Source organism: Microtus ochrogaster, chromosome 15 (assembly GCF_000317375.1).
Source record: "Microtus ochrogaster isolate Prairie Vole_2 chromosome 15, MicOch1.0, whole genome shotgun sequence".
Taxonomy (NCBI): domain Eukaryota; kingdom Metazoa; phylum Chordata; class Mammalia; order Rodentia; family Cricetidae; genus Microtus; species Microtus ochrogaster.
Window position 1 is genome coordinate 30,162,581 of NC_022017.1, and position 13,724 is coordinate 30,176,304.

Genomic DNA, 13,724 nt, shown 5'->3' on the forward strand with positions numbered 1-13,724 from the left:
CTGCGACAGGCGCAACAGTCAGCGGGGGGGCCCACGCTTGTCTCTGCCGGGGAGGCTAGGGGCGCAAAGGGCCGGGAGACGGAAGGGAAGGCCATCCGGACAGAAGAACGAAGTGAGGGCCACTCTGGAGTGAGAGCTGGGGCCCCCCTCAACACTGAGGACAACACCTGCGAGGCTGAGAGGCTCTCAACCCTAGATGGAACCAAGGTGGCCTGCCTCTATCCCTGACCCTTTTCCTGCCTTCTTGGTCACCTCTCCCTCGAAAAGGGAAGTTGTCCACTTTGCTGAGGGACTGCATCAACAGATTGTGGAGGCCAGCAAGGTCCCAAGAGTATGAAAAAAGTCAGGCTCCTGGGCAGAAAACTCAAGATGGGGAGAGAGTAATTTGTCCAGAAAGCTCAAGATGGTAGGATTCACCAAGCAGGTGGTGGGCAGGCAGCAGTTGGGGCAGAAAGTGACTGAGTAACTCGGTAGAAACCACCCTGACTGCTCTGGATACAGCAGACTATGGACCCAGCCTGGGGTCTTCAACTTGTCTCCTATGAGGAAGAAATACCGATAAGGATAGTGGAGCACTCAGCCGGAGAGATGGGGTAGAGGAGCCTGGTATGACAGCAGATGCTGGGACCCCAGGATGGGGACCAGTCCTAGGAGTTGGAGGATTCCAGCTTGCAGGTATGTGGGTTCCCACAACACAATGGGGGTCAACATTGCATCTTGGCTATAGGCGAAGGTCTAAGAACAGGAAAGTCATGTAGGAGGTCTGCAGTAAACCTCCTAGTGCTACACTTATGCCCTGGAGCCTCTTGGTTATAATTCTTACACAGTGCACTTACTGAGTACCTGCTGTATACAGACAGTATACTAGACACTCTCTGCAGCCATGAGCCAGACCTGTTCTTCCACCTTCAGATAAGCAAATACCTTCTTGAGTATGAACCCTGGGCAACACTCACAGTGTTGTGCCAGGGCGGGAGAGATGAAGCGGGTGTGACCTGCCTAGCCCAGTGGGCTAGGCCAGGCCTGCAGATGGCTGCACCCTCGGTGTACATGAGATCCCATCTCCCTGGCTGTTTTCTGAGGTCCCTGCCTTACTGCTCAGTGCCAGGGTGTGGGGGGCAGCGACAGAAGGGGCTGTCGCATTCCTCTGAGATGCTGGTACTGAAAAGAGGGACTGCAGGTGGAAGTGGAGACCCCATCACGGCCTCGGGCATGGATGGGATGGTTTTATCAGACTGGCCTTGTTCCAGGTAAGTCTAGCTTACAGAGGTGGGGTTAGGAGGGCAGTGGCAAGGAGATCAGTAAGGCAGCAGCCTCTGGTCCGGGTGAAGGCATCTGGAGCCAGGGCAGCAGAGAGGAGAGCCCTGCTTCTGTAGATGTCTTGAAGGTAGTTAGAGTGGAGCTGTGGAACGGGAGCGTTGTGGGCACGGGAAACTCCAAGGCCAGCAAAAGAGAAGCTGCTGGGGCCAGGGAATGGAGAGCTTGCTCTGGGACAGGTTGAAGCCTTCAGGTGGACCAGTGGGGAGCACTGTCTCTGACTGAGATAGACTCTGGGATGTAGTAGTTAGAGCTGAAAGAGTAGATGCAATTGCCAAGGAAAGGAGGAAAGGAAGGATGGAGGAAGAGAGGGAAAAAGAAAAGAGGAGAGGGGAGAGTAAAGGGGAGGGGAGAGAAGAGAGGAGAGGAGAAGAGATCCAGAACCAAGCCTGAGGCCGGCCATCTGTCCTTGACAGGTCAGGGAGAGGAGGAGCTAGGGAGGGGACCAAGGAGGAACAGAGAGGGGCTGAGCCAGTGCTGTCAGTGGGTCACAGTCAAATGAGGCCTGAGACTGACCTCAGATCTAGCACTGTGGAGGTCATCAGTGACCTTGACCTGAGTTGCTTCAGGGAAGTGCAGAAACTAAGCCTGATTAGAGTGGTTCAAGAGCAAATGGGAGAGAGATTTGGAGGCAGCGACCTTCTGGCAGAGTTTTGCTGTAAATGAAGAGCAGAGAAGCGGGGCAGCCACTACCAGGGACTTGAGGTTGAGAGTGGAAACAGAGCCACCCACCTCTGCGGTGAAGGCTGAGAAAAACCTGAGGTGGGAGGGAGGCTTGGCCCCCCACCTCTGAGGAAAGCCTGAAGGGGGGGAGCGCAGCTTGAGGTGTGACTGGGTAAGAGAGAAGAGCGGGCAGCTGGCCTTGGCTGGGAGTAGAGAAGGGGAGGGGGAGGGAAATGGGAGGCAGTGGCGGGGAGGAGGCAGAAATCTTTAATAAATAAATAAATAAATAAATAAATAAATAAATAAATAAATAAATAAAAATTTAAAAAAAGAAGGTGACTGGGATCGGGGTCAGTACCATCGGTACCGGAGTCCTGTGATGGCTGCGGATTCCTGGAGAAAGAGGTTCACAGCTGAAGAGGGGCACAGAGAGAGAAGGCCCCTGGCTGCTGCTTAGGACAGAAGTCAGGCAACCAAGGAGTAGCCAGCCACCTGGCTTGCTGGAGCACCCTACAGGCAGCTGTTAAGAGGGTGAAGGCCTGGTTCTGTCTGTCAGCTTAGTGGACACAGGCAAGGGTGAGATAGCATTGGGGAGAGGGATTTGCCAAGTAAGGACAGGAAAAGGAGAAGGCTGGGGTGGGGTGAGTGAGACAAAGCTGGGAGAGCAGGCAGATGGTTTAAAAAACAGAGAACGTGGTTCCGCCAAGTAGGACAGGAGCTTCCTCAAGAGAGAGAACCCAGAAGAATCCTGAGGTTGATATAGAGGAACCATAGTCTACCTGCTGATCAGGTCCTGACCATGCTGGGGAAACAGACTCCTAGGAGCAGAGGAATCCAGAGGCATGAGCCACTCGGTGGGATGACAGGAAAATGGTGACCAGAGGAGGGTGGTGTCCCCATAGGGATGGAGGGCTGAGGTCCTGGGGTCCTAGAGGTGTGGCCAGAGCAAAGGAGGCTGTGTGTCTGTTCTCCCCTAGAGGGCCAAGGAGAGAGGAAGCAGGAAGGAGCTCAGCTAGGAGGAAGAGCCCTCAGCTGACTGGGCCCCGCCCCCACTCTCTGGACCACTGCTCCCAGTTCTCACACCCCCTCCCCCACTCCTTCACTCATCCTCTGACTGTCTTACCTGGAATGGCCACAGGGGGCGGGGGCGGACCAGTGGGGCTAAGATGCCCAGAGCAAGGGGAAGCCATGTCAGAAGCTAGGGTCTCACTTTTGTTTACCTGACTACCCAGGAGACTGGGCGGGGCTTTTTGGAAGACAGAACCTTGCATTTAAAGGGGCCTCATTTGTGGGGGGCGGGGCGGGGAGCTGGGACCCAAGGGTGGGATTCATAAGAGTCAGAAGGTGACTGTGTGTCCCGTCTTGTCTCGGCTCGATCTGGTAGCCACATCCCAGCCTGTGCCCACAGGGCTGCTGAGAAATGGATTCCCCTCAGATTTTCCTGCCATGGGCACCCCAGGATTGTCCCCAGAACCCAGAAGCCCAATCATCAGCTCCCATCCCAACTCTAGATTTGGACCCAACTAGGTCTCCTATCTCAGAAAGCCTCTGTGGATTTGTGTCCATCCTGCACACACACACACACACACACACACACACACGCCCTAATGGACATAGCACCAGTAGAAGAATCAGGGATGTGGGGCTGCCAAGGTAAGAAACTCTAGCGGGAACTACTGTGGGCAGCCAGGCTTCCTGACATCAGAACACTGAACACTGTAGTATAGCCATTCTGTGGTGCCACCCAAAATATTCATAGTCCAGCAAAGCCATAATTCCTGAATGAGGCTGGGCTGTGTGGCTCCCCTCCATCCATGCCTGCAGGCTGTAAGAAGGCCCAGAAGCCAAGGTAACTTTAGAAGAAGTGAATGTCCATGCCTGTAACTGGGCCTGGGGCCTGGGGAAAAGAAGACCCAACCTCCAGCCATCATGTGAGCAAGTTCACTGCCAGGGGCTGTTTGTTACACGGCTGCACTGACTGATGCAGCAGCACCACAGTAGGAGAATGGGCCCACCTTCATGGAAGAGTCACCTACACACACACCCGTCCTGTAGGACTTTGCCATCCTCCACAGAGCAAGCACACTCTTGCCCTTCAGTACCACTTGCTGTCCCCTTCCAAGAAGCCCTCCTGGTCGGCGCTGCACCTCCAAGTCCACAGAGCCTTCATGGGAAGTCACCAATCTGAACTGGTCCTCCTTGACTTATGTGGCTTCCTGTGTCATAAGAAGTATGTCTTGCTCTAGGCAGCCCATACCAAGACCATTCCCTTTTCTCTGCTCAGTCATGGCGGGAGGGCTGAAGTTCAGATCCCCAAACAGCCACAGCCCTCCTTCCCCCATCTTCACCCAGATTTGGCACAAAAGAGCCCCACAGAGGCTGGGCTCAGAGTGAGAGACTCGCACTCACTGCGGCCTAGGTCATCATGTCTCTTCCAGAGCCTCTGTTTTCCTGTCTGTAAAATGTGCCTAGAAACAGTCTACCTACGTCTAACCAAGAAGACAGGCAGACTTCTGAGAAAGGGTAGGATGCACCTTGCTCGCATGACTTCCTGGCTCCCCATATCACTCCACCTCAGCAGAGCTTTGGGTCTATGTCCCGTGATCCCCACATATAAGCTTACACCCTCAATATGTCAGCGCGCCTTGGTTCATCTTCCAGAGCCTTGTGCCAGCAGCCCCCATCCTTCCCCAGCCCTAGCATCCGCATCCCGCTCCCTACTGCTGGAAGTCTACAGGTTTCGTATGTTGTAGCCATGTTGTCCGGGAGTCTACCGGCTTCGTATGTTGTAGCCATGTTGTCCGGGAGTCTACCGGCTTCTTATGTTGTAGCCATGTTGTCCGGGAGTCTACCGGCTTCGTATGTTGTAGCCATGTTGTCCGGGAGTCTACCGGCTTCATATGTTGTAGCCATGCTGTCCACTGCAGCAGCTCTTTTCCCTTAGCACAGGATCTTCAGGAGCAGCCCCACACCTGAGGCGTCAGCTTTCCTCCTCATTAAGAGCGAGATGGTATTCCCCTGGGTGCCTCATCATGCGCCCCCATCCACCCAGCCGTAGATGGACGCCCATCGCCCCCGCACCCTGTCCTTGTGGCTGCCTCGGCAAACAAGGAGTGACACCTCCTGAGATCCTAATCTTGATGCTTTTGGATGTGTGCCCGGAAGGGCGATTACTAAATCATATGGCAGTGCTATTTTTAATTTTCTGAGGAACCTCCATACTGTTTTCTTGACTGGCTGCACCATGTCACACTTCACCCACAGGGCAGGAGCATTCCCTCCTCCACACCCTCAGTCTTGCTTTCTGACAGTCCGCCCTGACAGGTGAAAACTGACAGCTCACAGAGGCTCTGATGGCCCTGCCTGGGTTTCCGGTGATGGAGACACCTGTTTGTGGACCTGCTAGCCAGGTGTCTGTCCACTCTGGAGGATGTCAGCCTGTCCTGCCGTGCCCTTTTGTTGGGGGTTATCTGTCTGTTGATGAGTTGAGTGTTTTCTTTCACGGTTTGGCTTTAACCCCTTACCAGAGAGACAGCCGCCAGTACCTTTCCCTGGCTATGGGGTGCTGCCTCTGCATTTTGCCATTTCCTGTGCTTTGCTAGGTTTTTTGCTCAGATACTGTTTCTCCCACATCCATCTCCACCCTTTTAACTGCGCTTTTGGTTTTCCATTCGGGGAGACCAATGTCCACCAGCTGCCACACCCCCGCTGCCCTGAGTTTTCTTCTAAAGGTCTTCCGAGCCTGAAGCTGATGTCTCCAGAGGGTGTGGGTTGGTCAAAGGGCTGCGCTGTATTGCTGAAAAGAGAGATACAGGTGTGTACCTGGCCCCTCCATCAACATCAACAACACTCTCCCACTATGCCCAACACTCTTCAAGGATCTGCAACCCTAGAATTCAGACAAACCAGAACTGGCTTCCCAAAGACCAGGACTGGGGCATTCAGGAAGAGATAGGAAGGTGTACTGTGTTTCCTTAGGAAGAGGGCAAATTCCAGGGACCCCATGTTTCAGGGGGGAAAAAAGAAACAAAAACAAAAACCAGCATTGCTGGAACACTGAAGGCTGGGGAAGGGTAGAGGATGGGCCTGGAAGCAACTAGGACTACTCTGTGTGGGTCAGGTCTCTCTGCTTGGGGAGCCAGTATGCAAGGGTTTGGTACTGGGGTCCAAGACAAAACCACCCTAAGTCCCCCCTAAGGCGGTAAGACATGGCCTCCCAGCCCGTAAGTCCCCCACTGCTGGATTTCGGTTGGAGGAGGGTAATATAGGGGAGCAGCTCACTACAGGGGCTCCAGGGCTCCAGGCAGACTCCGTGGAGTCCCAAGCCTTTGCATCCCCTCCTCAAACTTCCCCCACCACAGCCCTCTGACCACAGGCCTGTCTGTGACCACAGCACCACCTACTGGCCATATGAGGGAGCTGGGAGGCCCAGCAGGTGAGACACTGAGGCAGGACCCAGGAAAACGGGTTCCAGATGGCCACGGGGCTTCATCCCCACATTGGACTTGTTTAGTGTCCTGAGTTTGTGTCCTGCTTCTGCTACTGACAGCTGTGCTGCCTTAACCAATTTATGGCCGCCTCTGATTTTCATCCCAGATCAGGACAGTGGGCACATCTGACCTTTGGGTAGCAAGAGGAAGCAATGGCCCCTACTAGACAGGGAGCCTACATCTGGCAGAAGCTGGCAGTGCTCACAGGCAGACTAACGCAAGCATGGCACAACCAGGAGTTTGGCTGAATTCAGGTTTTCATGAACACTGTGGATGCTTGTGGCTCCCACAAAGTCAGTCACTGGTACATAGTTTGGCAGCCACACAGGTGTAGCGTACGGCAATGGTCTTAGCAGCACAGAGGACAGCGACTCGGCCACAAAACCAGCAAGGGAGAGTTTGGGGACTCAAGATAATGCTTAAGCTTTCTGTGGCTTTATTTAGCAACCAATACCCAAAATTCCTGAAAATTCAGGAATCCCCCCCCCCACGAAGCCTGCTTGGCTGGCTCCAGCACACCTTTGGTCAAGGGTCCCAGACAAAAATCTTTATGGGGCCCTTGGAGCCACCACACACTTATAGAAGCCACAGAACCAGCTGTGCTGTGACCTCCCTCGTGGGTGAGTAGGTGTGAGCCTCCTTATGACGGGAGGGGGCTTTAGGGGTCCCAACTCTGCTGCTGAGACAGAACGCATGGCCTGGGGGCTCATGAGCATCAGGAAGTCTGGACCAAGCTCTGGCCCCATTGAGGACCAGTTTCCTGCTTTGTGTCCCGCACTCTGGGAGTGAGACTCAGCAACCCCCAACACTGAGTACTGTGACACTTAGCACCATCAGCCGGGACTGGGATGGTGGCTACCATTTAGCCCCAGAACCAAGATGCCACTAGCCTGTCCAGGCTCTGTATTGAGGTACTTTTGCCCTCAATAAGCCTCAGAGCATCTCAGAGTTGTGTAGACATGCTCCCGTTTCACAGGTAGGGAGACTGAGGCAGGGAGAGGCTGAATAGCTGACACTGGGCCTCGGAGTCACTGGGCCTCTGGTCAGTAAAAGGTAGACTGGGCAGTTGGTCTGTGGAGCAATTTGCCCTGCCCTCTACCTGGAACCTCAGCCTGACCTCACTCCTGCTGTGTCTGTGAGGGACAGCGGGGGAGGGGGGTCTATGCAACAGCACCCAGATGGGAGAGTATGGCACATTGTGTGCTCAGCTAGAGCCCTCAAGAGCAGTCCCAGGCCCAGCCTAGGCCCTGCTATTACCACAGGGTCCTGGACTCATATAACAGATGGTCCACTCATCCACAAATCACAGAGAATGTCTGAAGTCTGAGGACAAAGAGACGGACACGAGGCCTCACTGGGCACACACATCCTCAATGCCTGTGTAGACCCAAGCACACACATCCCCAACCTGCCATTCCCAGATCTTGCTGGCTCCACACGGCTATCCCTGGAAGAGTGCTGTGGACACTGAAGCCATTGTGACCTCAGGGTGAGGTCAGGGCCAGTCAGGGCACCAAGAGAAAGGACAATGCCCAGGACAGAGCTAGCCTGTTGGTAAGGATAAGGCTGTCAATTGGGACCTGTGGGTCTCCTGCTCTGAGCCTCAGCATGGATGGGCAGCAGCCTGACAGGTCACACAGCCGCAACTCAACTGATGGGACCTCCTCAGCCATGTCCTACAACCCCAGGTCAGTTCAGCCCCAGAGGACATGGGAGAGCCAGGGGCCACGCATCCTACAGGCACCTGGCTTTTTCACCTTCCAGAGCAACACCCCAGAGGGTGCGTCCTGGGCAGCCTGTGCCAGCACAGTGTCTAGGGGGGTCTCACCTCCAAGAGCAGCCCCCAAGGGACTTTAGGTGAGTCCTGTGATGATGCTGCCCTCAGAGTAATGGGGTGAGTGGTATATCTGGACCACAAGCTCTACCCTTACCGTGGAGGAGAGGGTAGTAACTGCTTTTAAGGACCAGAGATGAAGATGGACAAGGGTCACAGCACAGTGTGAGCCAGGGAATGGAGAGCTGGACAGACGGGGACAGGCTGCTGCCTACTTCTGTGTCAGCTTCTTCAGGGTGGAGTGGGAGAAACACAGCAGCTTGTGTTCTTACAGACTTGACTATGAGGAGAGAAAAGAGCTACTACTGTTTATTCATCACATGTACATGTACATACTCCTATACACACATACTCATTCAGATATACACTCATATATGCAGACTCCTGTATGTGTATATAGATACACACATACACATGCATATACACACATACATGCATGTATACACAGGTATACACATACACATGTATATACACACATGCACACAGGTATACAGAAGTACACAACAGGTCTACACACACATACATACGTGCATGCACACGGGTATATACACACAGGTACACGTGCACACAGATGAGGCACCGGAAGGGTGGCTTTGCCCACAGGTCACAGCCTTGGCCTAGCCTTCCAGGCCTGCTATTTGAGTGGACTCCTTCATTTACCTCATAGTCCCCGTATCTTAGCCCAGAAACACTGTCCTTAGTTCCCTTGTCCAATCACTTGCTTCTGCATTCCACCCCATCGCAATGTCAACCCCATGAAGAAGGGGACGTTGAGAGCCACAGTTGCTGACAAACTTCACTCCCAGATGTCAACTCTGCCTCAGTCCTGTGAGTCTCAGTGAGGACTCGGGCCACTCTGTGCAGTGACAGGGCACCCAGGACATCTTCCACCAGACTTGTCTCCCGCTGTTCACTTAGTGAGCAGAAGTTCACTATGGGATGACTTCTGATGAGTACCAGTTCCTAGCTCAATGACAGCCACCCTCCAGCTGTGTGTCCACATGGGGAAAAGAGACACCCTCCTACGGAGACGCTAACCCTATGCCTGGACCCCATCCTCAGCACTCAGTTTGGCCCCAATCCTCCATATGGTCAAACCTCCAAGGATACAGTGAGCCTTCCACCTGAGCCTGGGAGCAGTGGCAGAAGTCAGTCCATAGCAAGGCTACAGCCCACTCCACAGCTGGGGCATCACTGCTGGCCAGTCACCTGCTCCCTTCTCTACCCAACCTTGTAATAGTTCCTCCCCAGCTTGATCACAGGATCATGGAAGCAGTCTCTCCCAAGAACATCCTGCCAGGTCCAGAGGAGAAAATGGAAGGCATAGAAGTCCAGGTGTCCCCTGGAGTGTCCTCGGGTAGCATACTACCTGAGCAAAAAGATTCTGAAGGCTATTACAGAGCTCTCTATGCAAAAATCCAGAGAGGCTGAGTTGCCTAGCAGTTGAGAATTGGTAAGGTTCTGACAGTTATGCCACCTGACAAGCTCAAAAGGGGGTGAGCGTCAGGCTGAGGTTTCTGACAACTAAGTGAGACTTGAAAGAAGTGAGCAGCTGGGAGCTGGAGAGATGGCTCAGCAGTTAGAGTGTGTACCTCTCTGTGAAGGACCTGCGTCTGGTTCCCAAGCATCCACATCAAGGAACTCACATCCTGTGACTCCAGCTCCAAGCCATCTGACACCCTCTTCTGGCCTCTGCAGACACATGTACATATACATATATATTAAATAATTAACTTAAATTTAAAAAAAAAAGAAGTGGTGGACCAGGAGAGAAGTGTGGGATGGGGCGGGGCGGGGGTGGGGGGTTGTAGTGATCTCCAGATCAAAGAGAGCAGCCAGTGCAAATGTCCTGGGGTTGCAGCTTACCTGGTAGTTTAGAGCCAGCCTGAGCTCACTGGACTGGAGTGGAGTGAGCAGGAGGCAGGAGGAAATGAGACCCATCAAGACGGCCTCTTTTCTAGTCTCTTTTGTGTGTTCATTTTTTTCCTTTTCCTGCACAATCTTACTTACGCATAATAGAATTCACGGGTTTGAGTGTGTCCTGGACCACAGGTTAGACAAGAAACAGCTGTCTCCGAACAGAGCCCCACACAACCTGACAGTGAGTAAGTCCAGCTACGCTTGACCCAGGAGTCCCCGACCATTGTAACCTTTTCCATTATGTCAGAAAAATAACACGAAGTGTAGCCTTTGGTTCTGGTTTCTTTCACATGTCATACTTTGTTTCTGATGTCCTGTGTCATCGTTGATCTGTTTCTCCTGGATCCCTGGAATGTGCTATGGCTTGTTTCAAAAACACATCTGTATGCTTTGCATTTTTAGCTGTTGTAAGTCAGAGCACTATTAAATATCTGTGCGGGGACTTGTATGTGACCGTAACTCACTTGAGTGAATGCACAGGACCCGGGCTGAGTCGCATGCCCTCTGTGTGTTCAACTTCACCCAGCTCTTAAGTGCTGCGGCTGGGAGCTGGGTGACAGCTCCACCCCAGCTCCGCAGGGACTTCCTACTTCTGCACTCCCACGGCTTTTGATGTATTCAGTTTTCCTGATTTTATTATTTTAGGCCTGCACAATGCTTCCCTGCTGTGGCCTTGGTTTTTTTTCTGTCCTTCAAGGAGGACAGTATGGCCCCGTTCATCTGCTGCTCGGCCATCTGTTTCTCTCTACAGGTGGCTGTCCCTTCAACTTTTGCCTGTGTTTTGTTCAGCTGTCTGTGTCTGAGTTGGGCTCAGTGTTCTTAATCTATTTGAGATTCATTCCTCTGTTTCCTGTGTATCTGCAAGTACTGCTCCAGGTCTGCCGCTCACCTTTCCTTCTGGATACCCTTCCTAAGTTCTGTTTCTATTAAATTATATATATATACACACACACATGTGGGTATTGCTTTTGTTGGCACTCAAAGTCATAATTTTCTTTTCCTGTTCTCTTCTAGAACTTTCAAGAGTTCAATGGCCCTCCTTTTATCCCCATGCTGTTCTGAGTTATTTTTTGCATGTGTTTGAAATATAGACAGGAATTGTGAGCCTGTGTCAAAGCATTTCAGTGTGATACGCTGATGAATCCAGCCTGCCTTTCCTATTGGAATTGCTTTTGTATATCTGTCAAAAATTGGGAGCCCTTACTAGGCGGTGGTGGTGCATACCTTTAATCCCAGCATTCAGGAGGAAGAGACGGGTGGATCTCTGAAGCCAGCCTGATCTACATAGTGAGTTCCAGGACAGCCAGGACTACCAAAACAAAAAACAAAAACAAAACAAAAAACAACCATTTGCTCTGATCTGGGGATGTTGCTCAATGGTTGGAGCACTTGTCTAGCAAGCATACGGACTAGAATTTGGACCCCCTAGAAACTCAAGGATATACCAGGTGGTCGTGTCCAGCCTCAGAAGGCAGACAGGGAATCACCTGAGCAATCTGAATAGCAAAACTAACCACATCAGTGAGCTCTGGGTTTGACTGAGAGAGCCTGCCTTCATGAATAAGGTGGAGGAGTAAGCAAGGATGATTCCCTACATCAGCCTCAGGCCTCCACATGCACGCACACACAGGTGCATATGCATCCACACTCATGGGAGCAACCACACACAAGCAAAAAAAATGCATACATGCATACATGTACACCACACATGTACACATACATGTGTGCAGAAATTCCCATGTCACATTGTGTTCCATTTATTTATTTATATTTCTTGGTTATATTGGCTATTTTCTCATTGCTAAGACCAGGACCATGCAAGAAGTAACTTAGGGAAGAAAGAGTTTGTTTTGGCTCCTGATTGGAGCCCTCATGGTGGGGAGGGCTTGACAGCAAAAGCTCCCTTGGCTGTGGTAACAGGAGCAGGAGGCTGCTATGAACATAGTTGAACAAATGCTTTTGTAGTATGATAGGGCACATCTTGGGTATATTCCCAAGAGTGATATTGCTGGATCCTGGGGTAGGTTGATCCCGAATTTCCTGAGAAACTGCCACACTGATTTCCAAAGTGGTTGCACAAGTTTGCATTCCCACCAGCAATGGATGAGTGTTCCCCTTACTCCACACCCTCTCCAGCAAAGGCTATCATTGGTGTTTTTGATTTTAGCCATTCTGACAGGTGTAAGATGCTATCTCAAAGTTGTTTTGATTTGCATTTCCCTGATCACTAAGGAGGTTGAGCATGACCTTAAGTGTCTTTTGGCCATTTGAACTTCTTCTGTTGAGAATTCTCTGTTCAGTTCAGTGTCCCATTTTTTTTAATTGGGTTATTTAGCATTTTAAAGTCTCATTTCTTGAGTTCTTTATATATTTTGGAGATCAGACCTTTGTCTGATGCGGGGTTGGTCAAGATCTTCTCCCAATCAGTAGGTTGCCTTTTTGTCTTAATGACAGTGTCCTTTGCTTTACAGAAGCTTCTGAGTTTTAAGAGGTTCCATTTATTCAATGTTGCCCTTATTGTCTGTGCTACTGGGATTATATGTAGGAAGTGGTCTCCTGTGCCCCATGTGTTGTAGACTACTTCCCACTTTCTCTTCTATCAGGTTCAGTGTGTTCAGATTGATACTGAGGTCTTTATGCTGATGAAATGTGTAGATGTTCTAAATCGGTTTCATAGTTCTATCATCTCTGTAAATTCTCTGGCACTTTCTCACATAGCCAGGCTTCTGCAGACAGGGCTGATCTCTTCCTTTCCTCTCCGTAGGTTTCATTTCTTTCTCCTGGTTGTTTGCATCATCCAAGCCCATGGTGCGGTGTTAAATGGAGTGACAAGAGCAGATACCCTTTTGTTAGTCTTAACTGGGAGGGAACATCCTGTCTTTCATAGACTGTGTGTAACAGGGGGCATGGTACAGGTCTCTATGTCAAGTCCAGGGGCTCCTCTAATTTCCATTTCTAGTGTGATTAGTTGTCACGTGTTTCAGCACATTCTCAGCATCTGTTGGTTGTGGTTTTCTTCGTTGGTCTGTTGTTGGGAAGTTACACTGATTTCCTTGCATCCTCAAGAGAAGTCCCATTTGGTGAGTTTTCTGTCTTTTTAAGAAAGCTTGCGTCTGTAGATGAAGTATATGCACCTGTACTTACCTTTTTAGCAAGTTCATTGATGACCAGGTGTGATGACACACACCCTTAATCCCAGCACTCAAAGGACAGCAGCAGGTGGATCTTGTGAGTTCCAGGCCCCCAGCCAGCCAGGGCTACACAGTGAGACACTGTCAGGAAGAGGAGAGGAAGAAGAGAAGGAAAAGGATGAAGAAGTGGAAGAGGTGGAAGAGGCTTGGGTATCTCACAGAATGAATCAGACTGTTATTTCCTCTTCTGTTTTCTAGATAAGTGTCAGTTTATACTGTTTCTCCACAAAACAAGCTCTGTTGGGCTGGAGAGATGGCTCAGTGGTTAAGAGCATTGCCTGCTCTTCCAAAGGTCCTGAGTTCAATTCC

General features: G+C 51.3%; 1 protein-coding gene across 1 annotated transcript in view; it reads left to right on the top strand.

Moving 5' to 3' along the window:
* Positions 1-460: 460 nt before the first annotated feature.
* The window catches only part of Mroh5 (maestro heat like repeat family member 5), a 76,598-nt gene continuing 63,334 nt past the window's right edge, over positions 461-13,724 (top strand). The window contains exon 1 of the mRNA XM_026782403.1: positions 461-675. Within this exon, the coding sequence (XP_026638204.1) occupies positions 635-675 (41 nt within the window). The 5' untranslated portion in view covers positions 461-634. The remainder of the gene's footprint in view (positions 676-13,724) is intronic.